Raw genomic sequence first — 18,587 nt, forward strand, 5'->3', positions numbered from 1 at the left:
AGAAGAGTTGTGTTAATAGTTCACGAAAACCAGATTTCAGTTTTGCTACCTTACCACTGAGGGACGTGGGTGGCGCTGTGGGTTAAACCACAGAGCCTAGGACTAGCCAATCAGAAGGTCGGCGGTTCAGTCCCTGCTCCTGCCAACCTAGCAGTTCGAAAGCACATTGAAGTGCAAGTAGATAAGTAGGTACTGCTCCGGCGGGAAGGTAAACAGCGTTTCCGTACGCTGCTCTGGTTCGCCAGAAGCACCTTAGTCATGCTGGCCACATGACCCAGAAGCTGTACCCCGGCTCCCTCGGCCAGTAAAGCGAGATGAGCGCCGCAACCCCAGAGTCGGCCACGACTGGACCTAATGGTCAGGGGTCCCTTTACCTTTTTACCTTACCACTAGGAACGAGTGGATCTGTTTGTTTCAGTTTTTCATTTTTCCAATCTTAAGTTCAGGAAGGAAGGGAGATAGACTTGATTTCTGATTGTATTCCTCGTTTTTTCAAGCTTCTAATCCCTAAGTATGTGGGGATATAGGGTTGGTGAAAGCACTCTTTAACCGATCAGCTTGGGAACACTTTTTTATTGCTCTGCTTGCAGGAGAAGTCAGATGACAACTGCCAAGAACCCCAGCTGGCATGGCAATGGAATGTCCCGATCCACTGCTGTGCCCTGCTCCCTTGCCACCCAGGCCCAGGTGCCCTCTTTTGTCACCTTCCTCCAGTCACCCGTCTCCGTAAAAGGAGAAGACAATGTTTCCATCTGTCAGAAACAAAACTGAAAGACGACAGTCCAGCTCACTTCCCCCTTAAATTTAAATCATGCAACACCCAACTCTCTCAAACAAGTTAGAAAGAAAGAGAGAAACTCATACTAGATCAGTGACTGTCTGAAAGCAGAACTAGCTGCACCGGTGCCAAGGAGAACATGAAGATCTAAATCGCTGGCGGAATCAGGTAGGAACTTCCCAAGTCTTGCTTGTGTTGTGTGTATTTATAGGATCCTATAAATATTCCTGGGAATAATTTCCCACCGTGCAATTTAAAAATTGTAGGCAGTATGTAATGGGATTTTTACGTCACATTTTTCTCACTGTGGTTGGAGTGAGAGAAATGAGCCACTGTTGCAATCTAACCCCAGGCAGCATCAACTTTATATGATATATATATATATATATATATATATATATATATATATATGCAACTTTATATACCGGGCCAGATTTAGGTTTGATGAGGCCCTAAGCTACTGAAGGTAATGGGGTCCTTTATATGTCCAGCTGTCCTTTGTCAACAACAGATTGTCGCTGCTTTTCGTGTTGAATATATGTTATATGGTAATTTATGGACCTAATAGGTATCTAAAGTCATTTGCACATAACAAATAAGAGCCTACACAACACAAAACACTGTTGCTGTATGTAGGTTTTATTTTATTTGTTTTTTATCTTATATTTTGGAAATGTACATCCAAGTTTTTTTCCTTTACTTTTTTGGGGGGCCCCCAAGAGAGTGGGGCCCTAAGCTATAGCACTGCAATCTAACCCCAGCCAGGATCAGCTTTATAGGCTTTCATATAGGAGGGGGCCACATAGCTCTGGAGTAAGTAGGTCAGGGGAGATAAATTCAATTTGGTTTTCATTTGGAGGGGAAATGAGGTTAGCAACCCTAAGAGCATTGGTCAAATGTGGAAGGAAGATCAAAGGGTCAGCACAAAAAGGACAATCTAGGAAGACTGGAGGTTCCTCTCTATCTGCCCTTTCCATGCAGGTACTGTGGTAAAGGTAAAGGTAAAGGGACCCCTGACCATTAGGTCCAGTCATGGCCGACTCTGGGGTTGCGGCTCTCATCTCGCTTTATTGGCCGAGGGAGCCGGCATACATGGCCAGCATGACTTCTGGTGAACCACAGCAGCGCACGGAAACACCATTTACCTTCCCACCTGAGTGGTACCTATTTATCTACTTGCACTTTGACGTGCTTTTGAACTGCTAGATTGGCAGGAGCTGGGACCGAGCAACGGGAGCTCACCCCATCACGGGGATTTGAACCACCGACCTTCTGATCGGCAAGTCCTAGGCTCTGTGGTTTAACCCACAGTGCCGTACCTTGGTACTAAAACAGCTTGGCTCCCTATGCCGCAAACCTGGAAGTGAGTGTTCCGGTTTGCAAACGTTTTTCGGAAGCCGAACATCTGACGTGGCTTCTGTGGCTCCTGCAGCCAATCGGAAGCTGTGCCTTGGTGGTTTTCAAACTGTTTCGGGAGTTGAACTGACCCCTGGAATGGATTAAGTTTGAGAACCAAGGTACCACTGTATGTCAATCTGCAGGGGCAGATGAGTTGCATCCCGTTGATTCCAACTCTGTATACTAGGTGTGCATGCAGTCTATTCTCTTTAAAAGGTGGAGGTGACTGCATTGCCACATTTATTTTGCGATACTAAAATGTAACCACAACAAATTGTCTTAAAATAGATGAAGAGGACTACTACTCAAAATGTACACCATGCATTTAAAGCCCAGCAAAGTTAAATGGGACTTACTCCCAGGTAGGGATAGAACAGAAATTCAATTCAGTTTATATTTAAAGGCAAACCTAGCTAATGTGCACTTTCTGGAAAAAAATATGTGAACCAAAGCACAACCGCACTTCTAAATTTGCACTTCTCCGAATTTTGCAATAAAGTTCTCTGTCCAACTAACGCGTATCAAAATGCATACATGAAGGTAAATTGTGCATTTTCAATGGTGCATTAAAAATTGTGCATATATTAGTGAAAATAACGTCAAAACCCATGATATCAGGGGGCGTCGCTTAGCAAAGAATGTGTATATTAGGCAACATTTCATATAAACGTGTGTGCCAGGAGAAATTCGCTGATGAATGTTTGTGAGCACATAAAAAAAGAAAAAAATTTGGAGAACTGAAACCGACAGGAACTATAATTGACAGATTTGCCTATCCCTGGTGGTAGGATACAAGATTTGCATGCAGGAGGTCTTAAGAATGTTTTTTTTAAAACCCCAAAATACACAATAAGACAATGCCTTCATTAGGACCAAACCAAAATGCCACAAAATAGTGGCAGGATTTCAGGGCCTTCCCAAAGCTGGCTAAGCGAGTTGCCGTGTGTCAGAGCTGCCCCTAGGTCCCAGCTCACAGAGGACCAACGCGAGGCTGTCGTTATGTACAAAAGTCTTTATTGAGGTTCAGTTTCCATTTCAAAGCCGCAGCGCGCAGCTCTACGTCTTAACCCTAGACCGGCGAAGTACCGCCTGAGTCTCCTCCCCTATGACACCAGTTTAAGATCCTAGCCCTGCTCCACCTTTTACGCTGCTCTCTCCTCCTCTGGGTCCTCCTGCCCGCTGGGGCATTGCCCTTTCTGGACTCTTCCGACGCTGAGTCGCTTAGCTCCTCCCCCTCCCTCCGGCGGGCTTTAGGACCCGGTTCCCAATCCTCATTCTCTGCTGTCCCGCGCTCCTGTACATTTGAACTTGCCTCTCGCGCCAACCCAGTGACCTTCCTCCTGACCGTTACACTACTTCTGTCACTGCTTCCCTCTTCCGGGATACTGGCCGGATCTGACCTCCCCTCCGTTGTCTGACTCTCCGATGGAGGTGTGGTCAGCCCTGCCTTATCTTCTCTCCCTGGTGGGGAATGCACTGGCCCCGATCCTTGGGACTCTTCCCCCCCACTCTGCTCTGGTGGGGAAGCTGGTCCTGATTTCCAACTACTGCTCTGGGAGTCCCTGCTGCCCCCTTGCTCCTGGGGCGTTCCCCTTGGGAACCCCCTACCCCTGGCCACTGGCGCCCCCTTCTGTGAATCTTCCGATTCACTGGAGAGGCTCATGGAATCCCTCGGTCCACTGTCCTCTTCTCCTACGCTCCCCTCGGATTCTTCCCCTTCGCTCTCCATCTCCTCTCTTCACTGTGCCTCTGCTCCTGAACACCTGACACCGTGTTTTGGGAAGGAGGCGTGGAAAGGAGGTGGAAAGGTTCTAGAATCCTGTCAGAGGCCTCATAGTAAAGTAAAGGTAAAGGGACCCCTGACCATTAGGTCCAGTCGTGACCGACTCTGGGGCTGCAGCGCTCATCTCGCTTTATTGGCCGAGGGAGCAGACGTACAGTTTCTGGGTCATGTGGCCAGCATGACTAAGCCTCTTCTGGCAAACCAGAGCAGCGCACGGAAACGCCATTTACATTCCCGCTGGAGCGGTACCTATTTATCTACTTGCACTTTGATGTGCTTTTGAACTGCTAGGTTGGCAGGAGCAGGGACCAAGTAATGGGAGCTCACCCCGTTGCGGGGATTCGAACCGCCGACCATCTGATCGGCAAGTCCTAGGCTCTGTGGTTTAACCCACAGCACCACCCGCGTCCCTTTGTCAGAGGCCTCATACCTTCTTTCCAAAGCCTAGTGGCTTGCTTACCCAGCTTTGGGAAGGCAGCATGAGGCCTGCGATAGGTGGGTGGGTGTGTCAAACGTTGCTGAGGGCCGCCGAAAAAGGCCTCAGGGTTGGGTCACACATTGGACCACCCTGTCATAATAGCTCCCAGCACCCTTACCAAACAACAGCTCCCAGAAAATGTGAGGGGGGGCATTCGCTGCTCCCCACTGTACAGTTGCTGCTGGTCAGGGTAGATTCCGTGCTAGATGGACCAATAAATAACCTAATTCAGTTTTAAGGCAATTTCATATAATGGAACTGGGCAGTGCTTTTTTCCTGGGGGGATGCAGGGGTACGCATACCCCTAAACATTTTGTGAATCTAAATTTGGCCTCCTTGAGGGGCAGCATTTCAATATGAGTAGGGAAATGAGAGTACCCCCTAAACATATTTTTTTTTAGAAAAAAAGCACTGGAACTGGGAGGGATCGAGTCCTAAGCGCAACCCCTTATGGCAGGGATCAGCAAACTTTTGCAGTGGGGGGCCGGTCCACTGTCCCTCAGACCTTGTGGGGGGGCCAGACTATATTTTGAAGGAAAAACGAACGAATTCCTATGCCCCACAAATAACGCAGAGATGCATTTTAAATAAAAGGACACATTCTACTCAAGTAAAAACACCAGGCATTCCCCACAAATAACCCAGAGATGCACTTTAAATAAAAGGACACATTCTACTCGTGTAAAAACATGCTGATTCCTCTAAATCCGTGGGCCGGATTTAGAAGGCGATTGGGCCGAATCCGGCCCCCGGGCCTTAGTTTGCCTACCCATGCCTAATGGCATTTGTTTTACGGCACAGAGCAACTTACTTGGTTATGCTAACTGTGGTGCTTAACTTGCCAGACAAATACACTATCCAGACAAATGAGTTGGTTTGGCTAGCTTGCTTTCATACATTCTACGTGGTCCCCTTGCCCCGGATCACAGGTCTGGAAGGTGCATGGGGTTCCGTTCAGACTGACCCTCCCCCAATATAACACATGTTGACTTACCCTATCATTTTTATAAAGCATTGTTGCAATGCTTGCTTATAAAGTTTTTTTTGGGGGGGAACTTAATACACAGTTGAAATAAAATATAAAAATGCATCACCTGTGCTTCCTCCAACTGTATGGTGCTACCTTCCCAACAGAGTAGTGGTGGTGTCTGAAAAGGTGCACAAAGATCAGGGATCTTCCTGTTCTAAAATAAAGCTGAGAAGAGAAATATGCAGGGCTTTTTCCCCCAGCCGGAACTCACTGGAACTCAATTCTGACACCTCTCAGGTGGGCGCCATTGCCATTACAAGAGAACAAGGGAGGCATTCATAGTGAGTTCTGGCACCTCTTTTTCATGAAAAATAGCACCACTGTTGTTGTTGCACCAGACCTCGCTGCTTCTCACTTCCTCCTCAGGCAAAAAACACAGTTCTAATAGGTCCGGATGGCGTGGGGGAGAGGAATGGAGGGGCCTGTTTTCACTTAAAAGGTTCTGCTTTTCCCAGCTTAGCAGCTGCAGAGCACCCCAAAGCTCTAATTTTGCACTGGTGACATTCTCTGATCACGCCGCCTCTTCCTTCCTTCTTTCCTTCTTGGGGCTGGAGAATGAGCTGTGGTTGGTGGCAGAAGCAAAAGAATAGAAGTCCATTAAAAAGTCAGGGGCGAGGAGCACTAACCTGTCGTCCCCCCCCCCCATGCAAATAAATGCCAATGTATATGGGTTAAACCACAGAGCCTAGGGCTTGCTGATCAGAAGGTCGATGGTTCGAATCCCCGCCACGGGGTGAGCTCCCATTGCTCGGTCCCTGCTCCTGCCAACCTAGCAGTTCGAAAGCACATCAAGGTGCAAGTAGATAAATAGGTACCACTCCGGCAGGAAGGTAAACGGCGTTTCCGTGTGCTGCTGTGGTTTGCCAGAAGCAGCTTAGTCATGCTGGCCACATGACCTGGAAGCTGTACACTGGCTCCCTCGGCCAGTAAAGCGAGATGAGCACCGCAACCCCAGAGTCGGTCATGACTGGACCTAATGGTCAGGGGTCCCTTTACCTTTATATAGCAAAAGTCACCAAAAAAATTTTTTTTGGGGGGGGGTGTTCCAGTGGCTCCAGGGGTGGTCCGTGCCTTAGGCGAGGCGAAGGCATTTGAATGAAAACTAGAATTAAACACACACAACGTAGAAATTTGGGTTGTTTCATTCTCATTTTCTGGGGAAGCAATGTTGTTGGGTGGGTTAGTAACCTTTTAAAATAAAAACAAAAAATTTAGATATATCAGGGTACTGTCGTCAAGGTTTTATATCCTCACTCAAAGCTGAAAAGTTAATAAGAATTCCAAATAGTAGCATATTTCACAAGAGGCAATTTAACACAATTGTCATCATTAATATATAAAATCAGAGTGTTTGTTGTGGGGGAGGAAGGGAAAGGCGATTGTTAGCCGCTTTGAGACTCCTTAGGGTAGTGATAAAGCGCGATATCAAATCCAAACTCTAAACTCCAAACTCTAAATAAAATTTTGCCACATTGTTGACAATTTTTTGATTGTCGTTTAGTAATACCTTAATTTCTTAGTTACTTTTTCAGCAGTAACTATCTACCAACTTGACTATACCATAAATCTTTCTTTCATTCCTCTAAATATTTTCATTTTCCTGCGATAAGCATCCTGGCACCTAACAATAAATATAGAATAAATATACCAAATCAATTCTTCATCTAAACCAGGGGTGTCAAACTCAAATTCATCGGGGGCCGCATCAGCAGTTTGGTCACCCTCAAAGGGCCGGTTGTATCTATAGGACTCAATATGCGCTCAATATAAAAACAAGTGGAGGTTTCCTGTGTAGAACGGCTGACGCCGCTAGAGGGCAGACGTTCTCTGGCTTGTAGGCTGCTGCGCATGCGCTGAAGAGGCGGCTTTCTTGTGTAAAAAAAAAACAAAAACAAGAATAAAAGGTGAAGGCTGGCGGCCGGCGGCAGCTACACGGGCCACATGACGAGGTCTGGCAGGCCGGATTCGGCCCGCGGGCCTTGTGTTTGACACCCGTGATCTAAACCATCTTCATTCAGCCCATCCCATATCCTCAGTAATGCTAGAAACGTAAATTGAATGAAAAAGGACTACGGTATTTGAAATGAGGCATGACATTTTTTCCTTCTCTTCATCTTAGATAAATATTGACAGGACACATGCATACATCATCTAAAAAGAAAGAAAGCATGTCTTGCTTCTGAACCATGGTACTGTTTTTACTCAAATGGAGATTTAATTGATAGATTAAGGAATGAATCAACTACAACTCATACAACAATGAATCACCTAAGATTCCTTTAATCAGATGACAGCGCTATGCAGTAAAAGGTGCTGGGGCTTGATTGGTGCATTTTATGCAGAGCTCCATTGTCAGGACTTGCTAAAAGCTTCCCTCTTTCAGCAAACATCCTAAATTGAGATGTTTATCCCAGTTGGGACCTGCCTTGGATTTGTATTGGTTTTATGTATGGGTTGTTCTTCTTTTGAATTGTTTGTGTGTGTATATAAAATATTGTCATAAACACTTATTCTATTTTTATATATGTCACTGCCTATTAAATTATAATCACCTTAGGATGCCTTGTCAAAAAACATCCATAAATGGAATAATAATAATAATAATAATAATAATAATAAATTTTATTTATACCCCGCCCTCCCTCCCTCCCTGGCCAGAGCCAGGCTCAGGGCAGCTAACACCAATAAAATCATGGTAAAAACATAATAGGGGAAAAAGAAAAAGACCAATTTAAAATACAGGTTAAAATGCAATTTAAAATGCAACCTCATTTTAAAAGTAGCCGATGAATCAAGACCATAAGGGGAGGGAAACATAAGGGTCAGAATGAGTCCAAACCAAAGGCCAGGTGGAACAGCTCTGTCTTGCAGGCCCTGCGGAAAGATGTCAAATACCGTATTTTTTGCTCTATAAGACACACTTTTTCCTTCCTAAAAAGTAAGGGGAAATGTGTGTGCGTCTTATGGAGCGAATGCAGGCTATGCAGCTATTTCAGAAGCCAGAACAGCAAGAGGCATTGCTGCTTTCACTGCACAGCGATCCCTCTTGCTGTTCTGGCTTCTGGGATTCAAAATATTTTTTTTCTTGTTTTCCTCCTCCAAAAACTAGGTGCTTCTTATGGTCTGGTGCGTCTTATGGAGCGAAAAATACGGTAATACTCCTAACTTTCAAACTCTCACATTGTCTTTCACAGAAGTTCAAAGAAGTCTCACAGTTCATGTTCTTTGGTTCCAGGTTTTTCTGGTGACCCAAGGCTGAGCATCCCAAATCAGAGATGGGCCGAATGGGTCTTCTGCTTCCTTTCCTGGCTTTCATTCTACTTCACACCCAATGGGCAGCTGCTTACGGTTTCAGGAACTGCTACCATTCCGAGTGGGATCCAGGTTATTTCAAGTGCATGCAGCGCTTCCTGAAAGATATCTCCAGCGCCGTGAAGGACCTTCCCAACAATGCCACAGTGGTCAATGCATCCCATAATTTCATTCGGTTCTTGCCTTACGGGAGTTTCCAACACCTCCCAAAGCTGAAGGACCTGCAACTGAGCTTCAACAAAATGGAAGTGATAGAAGGCGGGGCCTTCGAGAACCTCACAGACTTGAAGACCCTCAACCTTTCCTGCAACAGCCTTGTGAATCTATCCAAAGATGTCTTCCTGGGTTTGCCAAACCTCACCTCCCTCATCTTGCACCATAACCAATTGAGCAAAATCCAAGAGGATACATTTAGTCCATTTCAGAACCTCCTGGCACTGCAGCTCCATTTCAACAAGTTGGAGAACTTTGAAGAAGTAGTTCTGAGCTTGGTGAGACTGACAAGCCTGAAGGTGCTGAATCTGTGTAACAATAACCTGACCTCCCTGGAGTCTGAAGCAAGACTGCCCACTTCCTTGTCTACTCTCCTGCTATGTAACAATTCCCTGCATAGGGTGGACGTTAAGGAACCAGAGTTCCTGAGAAATGTAAAAAAACTGGACGTTTCTTACAACAGGATCTCCAGTGCATCTTCTTTTGCCACGGTCCACCTCCGAAACCTCAGCAGCCTGGAGCTGATGGGGAATGGCCTAGACATTTTCCGGGTCTTAAAAGTTTCTGACTTACGGCCTTGGACCCTAAATTACTCTGGGTTGAATTTAAGCCAGTCCTATCAGCTGCTCAAGTTGTGTGAGCATCTCAATGCATCCAATCATTCCTTGTCTCTCCATCTTCAGAGCAACAACATCAGGAATGTGAATAGCGGCACCTTTGGGGCATGCCCTCCCATCCTGCTGCTGGACCTTTCAAGGAACCGTCTCAGGTCACTGGGATGTGTAAGGGAGAAGATGGGTTGGGTGGTACAAAACCAGCTGAAGACTTTGATTGTGGAACACAACTTGCTGGACAAATTAAAGTCCTGCTCTAAGACCGCTCCCTTAAATGAGCTGACAACCATCTCTTTCCGCTTCAATCGTATCCTTTCGGTATCTGCTCAGGCATTCTGCTATGCCCCTAATCTGGAGACGCTCCACCTCAATATCAACAGCATTGCCATCCTGGACAGAAATGCCTTGAAAGGATTGCAACACCTCAGGGAGCTGCGCTTGGATAACAACCTTCTAACAGATCTCTACGTAACTAGTTTTGACGACTTGAAGAGCCTCAAGACCCTCAATCTCCGAAACAACCATGTTTCTGTCCTCTTCCCCGGTGTCTTCAAGAACCTTGGGAGCCTTTATATTTTAGACCTCGGGGGGAACAACATCCGTAGATTGACCAACACATCATTTGAGGGACTGAGGAATCTCTCCAATCTCTATCTGGACGGCAATCATATTGAATACATTAGTCACTGGTTTTTTAAACCCGTGCAGAGCACTCTCCAGGTTCTGGACCTGAAAGCCAACAAGATAAACTACATCAGCATGAAGCAACACAGCCAGCCTCCCTTCTTGAACCTGCACAAACTCTATGACCTCAAGCTCCAAGGACAGCAACCTTATGGCTTGAAAATCATCCCTGCCAAGTTCTTCCAGGGCCTGAGGTCCTTGCTCTATCTCTACCTGTCAGAAAACAAAATTCTCTCCATTGCACCTGATGTCTTTGATGACCTAGGGCAGCTGAGGTATCTAAGCCTGGCTGATAGCAGTAACGGCATGGGGAACCTTCCACCTGGCATATTCAAGAACCTTAAAAACTTGACTAGTCTGAACCTGGAGAACGCTGGCCTCCGCACGTTGACCCTGGAGGTCTTCGGCAACCTCAGCAGGCTGCGCGACCTGCAAATGGGGAAGAACGAGCTTCAGACGATCAATAGCAGCGTGATGGAAAAGCTGACCTCCCTGAGAAACCTGGACCTACGCAAGTGCCCCTTGTCTTGCACCTGCGATAACATTTGGTTCCAGTTGTGGCTGAACAACAGCCAGGTACAGGTGGTTTACCTGTACAACTACTCCTGCAATTCTGGGCAGCCTAATAGCTATGTCTATAGCTTTGATACCCATGTCTGCTTCCAAGATGTGGGCGTGTACCTCTTCTTTTTCACCTTCCCGGCTCTCTTGCTGCACATGGTGCTGCCGTTCCTCTACCACCGCACCTACTGGCGTCTGAAATACCACTTCTACGTCCTTCGGGCATGGGTCAGTGATCGCTGGAGGCACGGCAAGGACGACCACTACAAATTTGATGCCTTTGTCTCCTACAACTCCACCGACGAGAGCTGGGTGCTGGAGCACTTGGTGCCCAGTCTCGAAAAAGGAGGGGGTCCCGTCTTCCGTCTCTGCCTCCACCACCGGGACTTCCAGCCCGGGAAATATATTATAGACAATATAGTCGACAGCATCCACAACAGTCGGCATACCATCTGCGTGATTAGCCGGAGGTACCTGCGAAGCGAGTGGTGCTCCATGGAGATACAGCTGGCCAGCTACCGGCTCTTTGATGAACTCAAGGATGTCCTTATCCCTGTTTTCCTGGAGGACATCCCAGAGCGGGAGCTCTCTGCCTATCACCGCATGCGGAAAGTGATGCTAAAGAAGACCTATATTTCTTGGCCCGCAGAACCCGAGGCTCAGAAGCTGTTCTGGGCTAAAATGCGAGTGGCTTTAAAGGGAGGGCACTCAGAGGAAAAGGAGGAAAGCATTTATTGGTTTGATAACGAAGGCAAACCCGTGGTGGAATCAGCCTTCAAGGTGGCGTAGAAAGGTGACTAGTCTGAAACACTAGTTTACCTGGAACTCTGTTGTTGTTGTTGTTGTTTAGAAAATGTTTTTTGGTTTTCAGATCAAAGTTTTACAATCACATATCCATATACAACATAAAGATAAGATTCCAAAGGATCTCTCGGACTTCCCTCCTCCCCTTTGTGGGTCCTGTTGTTAATCATTTCCTCCTGCATCTTTTACGATAATCCAAATCTTTTACATCTCCATTATATCCCAAATTCACCATTAAACTACAAGTGTTATTCCAGTCTTACTAACAGTTTTAACTGTTTACAATGGTTTTTAAGATAAATTATAAATTTCTCCCATTGCTTATTAAAATTTTGGTCTTCCTGATTCCTTCTGGTCATCTTTGCCAATTTGGCATAATCCATCAAGTTAATCTGCCGTTCTTCTCTGGTAGGGACTTTATCTTCTTTCCATCTGTGGGCCAATAACATCCATGCAGCCTTGGTCGCATACATAAATAGTCTTTTCTGCTCCCTTAGGATTTCAGCACCTAGAATTCCTAAAAGAAAAGCTTCAGGTTTTTTAGGGAAAAAGTTACTTTAAACATTTTTTTTCAACTCATTATAAATCATTTCCCAAAATTCTTTTACTACTTTACGAGTCCACAACATATGAAAAATGTGCCTTTGTTTTACCAGGAACTCCTTTGAGGTTTGCTTGAAGGAGAGAAACAGCTTCTGTTTTTAATTATCATCACTTCCTCTTTTCCCCTCTTTACTAGCAAAACACTCCATTTGCAATTCTCCAAATTTCACAGTGCAGTTCCCCTGACAAGGAATGGGTACAAAGATGCACTGACAAGGTGCGTTAAAGTGTGCGTTTAAAAATGCATATATCTGTAAGAAGAAAATACAAAATGGGCAGAGCCTCCAAGTGCCCCTGTTTTCCAGGGACAGTCCCGGATTTACAGAAGCCGCCCTGGTTTCTGATTTGATCCTGGAACATCCTGTTTTTCCTTTAGGAAGTCCCTATTTGTTTTCATCAGAGAAATTTTGGAGGGTATGGAGTTATGCAAACACACCCCGAGCCAAGGGGCTAGGTCACTATACAACCTTTAGAAGACATCTAAAAGCAGCCCTGTCTAGGGAAGTTTTTTCATTTTTTAATGTTTTATTATGTTTTTATGTGTGGTGGAAGCCTCCCACAACGGCTGCGGCAACCCAGTCAGATGGGTGGTGTAATGGTTATAAGGGGTTACTTGTGCGTAAGTTGCCGTTACTTTTGGCTAGATTGCCTGGCTAACCATGCCTCGGCTGACAGCCCTTCACTCCGTGGCTGTTCAGTCGCTTGCAGAATCCGTCAGTGGGCGTTTCTTGAACCTCTTCCAGCATAGAAGCTGTTTGACGCCAAGTCTCCGCCTACTCTCCCTGCGCGGGACTCTTCTGCGCAAAGAAGGAGTGGGCAGAGGCATGCCCGTGCTCTCTCCACTAGTTTCGGGCGAAGAGTCTTGGAGACCCCTCTCCGAATCCTCCATCTCCCTCCCTTCTCTGCTGGTGTTGCGCTGAATTCCTTCCCCTCTGCTGGTCCCCTCTCCTGCATCGCTCGGGAGCCTTGCCTCCACCTCTCGCTCCGATGTCAGTTCCCTGACAGGTGGGGTATAAATAATAAAATTATTTGTATTAGTATTATATAGGACATCCCTATTTTTATCAGATAAATGTTGGAGGGTGCTATATGTTCAGGGCATGTATGCACCGCACACCAACACCCAGAAAGTTCTCTATCCATGAAAGCTGGTAGAAGGCACATTTTGCCATTACTGAAATAGCGTCCTTCTCTGCATGTGTGAGAGGTCAAGACAAAATAAAAGAAAAAAAATTCCTTCCAGTAGCACCTTAAATACCAACTAAGTTAGTTCTAGGTATGAGCTTTCGTGTGCATGCACACTTCTTCAGATACACCGAAACAGAAGTCACCAGACCCTTCTATATAGTGAGAAGGTGGGGAGGGGTATTACTCAGAAGGGTGGTGGGAATGGGTGATTGGCAGATAGCTGTGATGAGCCTGTTGACGACTCTTAACGACTGCAATAGGTCTTACAGGAAAAAGCAAGGTGAGAGGTTTGAGTGAGGTTTGTGTGAGAGGTTTGAGCAGCAGAATGTGGTAGTGGCAGAAGGGACTGCACCACTTGAAGTTGTTGCGGGGGGGGGTATACTCTGGTTCAGAATGCTCCTCCGCATTATTTATTATAATTATTCCATTTATTAATTACTTCCTACAAAACACACTGGAGTGCTTTCACAATGAAAACATCAACACTAAAAACAGCCCCATGTTAAAAGAGTTAAAAGCAATCCCATACATCAAAGACTTCCCAGCTATACCATGAAAAAATGGTACAGCTGGCATAGTGAACAGGCGTTCGCAACCTTACAACATTTGCTTGAAGGCCCCACTTTTACATCCAGTGGTACCTCTGGATGCGAACGGGATCCGTTCCAGAGCCCCGTTCTCATCCAGAAGCACATGCAACCCGCGAACGCAACCCGCATGTGCGCAGGTTGCGATTCGCCACTTCTGCACATGCCTGTGACATCATTTTGACCATCTGCACATGTGCGAGCGTCGAAACCCAGAAGTAACGTGCTCTGTTACTTCCGGGTTGCCGCAGCATGCAACCCGAAAAACATTATCCCGAAGCTACTTCAACCCGAGGTATAACTGTATCTCTATTGATTTCAAGTCCATGAAAAAAAACCCCTCAAAGCATAAACACAGCATAATGTGGCCAATGCATGAAATAATTCAAACACTGAAGCTTTTGCTGTGAATATTTTATATTAATGAATAAATATTTATGAACGGATACATTTATGCATAGCTCACTGAAGCTGCCTAGCAAAGCACACATCATTTTTTACCGACACTCCTCATTCTGCCAAGCAGAAGGTCATTCTCTGCTCTGAAGGGGAACTCTGGCGTTCTCTGCAAGCTCAGGCCAGCTTTAGAGATGCCATCAGCCAGATAGACAATGCTGCTCGGAGGATTTCAGAATGCGAGAGCAGGGAACAGAATTCGCCCCGATGAATACTTAACCCTTGCAGGAGTATTAGTTACAGGGTCTGCCGACGGCGGTTGTGAGAATGGCACTCAGGATTTCTAAGAAGACCCAAAGCCATTAACTAATTAACCTTCAGTGCTCTGTGGGAAAGAGAGGGTAATGATCCTATAAGGATCTTTGCACAAGGTCGCAAGGCCAGTCTCTAGAGGGGCAGAACTCCTGATTGCCTTTTTCTTTTGTTCATCTGCCAACAGGGCTGCCCAAAATACTGATTCCCTGCTCCCTCAAACACCCTACTTTCCAGAACCCTCTCAAATATATTGTTGCACACAACTCTAATCTCCCAGCGGCGAGAAACTCTAGGGGCTCCTGCGCTTACCCAGAGTGTGGTTTCCTTGGAATGAAGGCCAGTGGAGACTGTATCATCTTTATTTAGGGATTGGCCTCTTGTTCTCTATCCTAAGATGATTTGGCATCCAGCCAAGTCAGGTGAGAAAAAGTCAGTCCATTTTTTGCAAAGGCACCAGAGCATTTTATTTGGACATGTAAATGAGGGAACTTAACTGGCTAGCTAAGGCCATCACCTTCACAAAAGGAACAGCTTGCCTGGTTTCCTTTTAGAGATTCTAACCTCACAGATACAGGATCACAGGTTTGGAAGGGATCCACGGGTATCATTCAAACTGACTCCCACCCCAAAAAGACCTATAATAATATCCTCATTTGCCCTTCTACTGTCACAAGCACTACATGTCATCATATATGTCTGTCTCTTCCATACAACAGTCACCATAAGGCATGGATTGCCAACATGGTGCCCGTGCGTGCTATGCTACTGGTGAAAGGTCTCTGTAAATATCCCCTCAAAAATCCATGGTGCGTAAGAGAATGCTTGCTCTTTCTCTTCATTTCCTCTTTTGACAGTGGGTCAGCCCCTCCTGCATTGAACATGGCCTCTCATTTAATGCCTACATTTAATTGGATACCAGGATTGGACACCCAGCTTTTGTTGAGAACAAGAGTTATGCAAAGAGCTTCTGTCTGTGACTGAGCACGATGGTGGCTGGTGTAGGTGCCTTTTCCCTCATAGATGGGGCACTGTCTATTTTTCTGCTCTTCTGGCTGTGGCAGCCATTTTGTTATGTTACACCCCCCAAAGCAGCCATTTTGTATTACTGGTTCCCATGGCACTTTCTCAGAATTCCAAGTGTGCCCACCATCCCCCAAGACTTGGCAATGATCCCTGCTCTAGGGGACATTTGGTGAGCAAACGGGGAAACCGGATGCATGCAGCAATTCTGACTGGAACCCTAAGCTACCTCCTAATCTCTTGTTTAGGGTTGCCAGCTGATCAGGGAGAAATGGGTTGTGTTCTTTGTGCTTTTAACAATAGCTTGATCTGCAGAGATCAGATGAAGCTTTAAACAGGATGGTAACAAAAGAAGTGCTGTGTAGATCAAACCACTGTTAATAGTATTGCCTTTGGGGCCTCTTTAGCAGTAGGCAGCCCTTCGGTCGGCAGATCTCAAGCATGCATGAAGCCATGACCTTAGTTCCAGATGTTTTAAAGCCTTCTGTGTTTATTCAGTGGTGTAGGGAAAGAGAGAGGCTGTAGCTTAGCTCTCACATACACCAGACATCTAAAGCACAGCTCTTTTTCCCAACGAATCCTAGTTCACCCCTCATAAAGTTACAAATCTTAGCATCCTTAACAAACTACAATCCTCAGGATTTTTTTTGGGGGGGTGTGTTGTTGTTTAGTCATTTTGTCGTGTCCGACTCTTCTTGAACTCATGGACCAGAGCACGCCAGGCACTCCTGTCTTCCACTGCCTCCCGCAGTTTGGCCAAACTCATGCTGGTAGCTTCAAGAACACTATCCAACCATCTTGTCCTCTGTCGTCCCCTTCTCCTTGTGCCCTCCATCTTTCCCAACATCAGGGTATTTTCTGGGGAGTCTTCTCTTCTCATGAGGTAGCCAAAGTATTGGAGCCTCAGCTTCAGGATCTGTCCTTCCAGTGAGCACTCAGGGCTGATTTCCTTCAGAATGGATAGGTTTGATCTTCTTGCAGTCCATGGGTCTCTCAAGAGTCTCCCCCAGCACCATAATTCAAAAGCATCAATTCTTCGGTGATCAGCCTTCTTTATGTTCCAGCTCTCATTTCCATACATCACTACTGGCAAAACCATATCTTTAACTATATGGACCTTTGTTGGCAAGGTGATGTCTCTGCTTTTTAAGATACTGTCTAGGTTTGTTGGGGGGGGGTGTAGACCTGCATTTTAAATGCATGGTGTAGATGTGATCTTATGGTGAAAGAATCATCTGTTGCTCATTGAAGCTGTCTACATGCGATAGCAGCCACACCCTCCGAGTGGCTTTGACTGGCCAGCTAAGCCAGAAGAGAGTAGCTGATGGGTCTCAAACCTTGGTTAGGTACTTCACCTGCATGCAAAGGCAGGCTCTGGTGGATTGAGTAGATGAGACCAATATTGGGTCCAATGGACAGGAAGGCGGTTTCTACACATGCTGTAGAGGGAAGTGAGGGGCCGGTGGGACTCTTCAACCTGGGAAGATAGCCCATCTAAGAAAAGGAAAACTTGTGACGCTAAACCTCCACTGCCTTGCGGAATATCTTCAGAAGAAGAAAAGGTTAAGGAGTAAACCCTACACAAAATTGGAGTGGAGTCCCTAAGATGGTTAGCCGCTTTGAGACTCCTTCGGGTAGTGATAAAGCGGGATGTCAAATCCAAACTCTTGTGTGCCTCCTTCTGACACCTCCTGCAGCCAAACTGGTGCCAAATGCTCTGCCTTCCTTTGGACCACATCAGTGAGGGCAAGAAGCAGGGTCTTGTCGTCTAGGCGGTCCTGGACCTCAATACACACTACCCACGTGCGCCCCGGGGAGGTCATTTTGGTGCTGCTGTCTCTCTTGAGACGAATGCCAACAACAACAATAGCGAGAGTATCATGGCTTGCATGCAGAAGGTCCCCAGCATCACCTGCGAAAAGGGATCAGGTGGCGAGCGATGGTTGGAGAGACCTTGATGTGCCTGACATCTTGGAGAGTATCTACCAGTTGAGAGTAGAGAAGCTAGTTCAGTAAGGCTAATGGGGTACTGCACTAACAACCTCATTCTGCCTTCAGCTAGCCCTCACCCTTCTTTCTTACAGCCAATCATGGGAATAGAACTGCCTGCCAGCTTCTTCCTCGTCAGTTTAGGGAAGTTTTTAATGTTTGAAGTTTTATTCTGTCTTTAGTCTTCTTTTGGGTTAGGGTTAGGGCTGCCCAGGGTGCCTGGGGAAACCCAGCCAGATGGGCAAGGTAATAATAATAATAATAATAATAATAATAATAATAATAGTCTATGTTGCCCTTGCAGAACTCAACAGGCAGGAGAATGATGAAACTAAAATTGTTTGGCTCTACCTGTTTTTGTCTAAGGCTCTGTCCATTGTTGGGCTTCCTGCCTTCTGCCCCACAAGTACCCTTGAGCACTGACCATCACTGAGTCCAACCTTGACACAAGGAAGCTTTACATATAAATATATTCTTTTTTAATAATAATAATAATAATAATAATAATAATAATAATACAGTGGAACCTCGGGTTAAGAACTCAATTCATTCTGGATGTCCGTTCTTAACCTGAAATTGTTCTTAACCTGAAGTACCACTTTAGCTAAAGGGGCCTCCTGTTGTTGCTGCCGTGTGATTTCTGTTCTCATCCTGAAGCAAAGTTCTTAACCCGAGGTACTATTTCTGGGTTAGCGGAGTCTGTAACCTGAAGCGTCTGAAACCCGAGGTACCACTGTATTATGCATTTTTCGGATTATATTTTACGTACATTCATCATTTTGTCGTAAGTGAGTCTGACGGCCAAAAGATGAAATATGGGGGCGGGGGAGAGGA

At 46.0% G+C, this 18,587-nt stretch overlaps 1 protein-coding gene across 3 annotated transcripts; it reads left to right on the forward strand.

Moving 5' to 3' along the window:
• The first annotated feature begins 779 nt into the window (after positions 1-779).
• Positions 780-12,182, forward strand: LOC307221093 (uncharacterized protein). Of its 3 annotated transcripts, none has more exons than XM_079985325.1 (3): positions 902-946; positions 7,587-7,656; positions 8,703-12,182. In XM_079985325.1, the coding sequence occupies exon 3, from the start codon at positions 8,743-8,745 to the stop codon at positions 11,638-11,640; it is 2,898 nt and encodes a 965-aa protein (XP_079841451.1). In that variant the 5' UTR covers positions 902-946; positions 7,587-7,656; positions 8,703-8,742; the 3' UTR covers positions 11,641-12,182. The 3 variants fall into 3 exon arrangements, with proteins under 3 accessions (XP_079841450.1, XP_079841451.1, XP_079841452.1); XM_079985326.1 differs by lacking the exon at positions 7,587-7,656 and adding an exon at positions 8,577-8,619 and having other exon boundaries at positions 924-946; XM_079985324.1 differs by lacking the exon at positions 7,587-7,656 and having other exon boundaries at positions 780-946.
• The last annotated feature ends 6,405 nt before the right edge of the window (positions 12,183-18,587 follow it).

This window comes from Podarcis cretensis, assembly GCF_951804945.1.
Source record: "Podarcis cretensis genome assembly, chromosome: 8".
Lineage (NCBI taxonomy): Eukaryota > Metazoa > Chordata > Lepidosauria > Squamata > Lacertidae > Podarcis > Podarcis cretensis.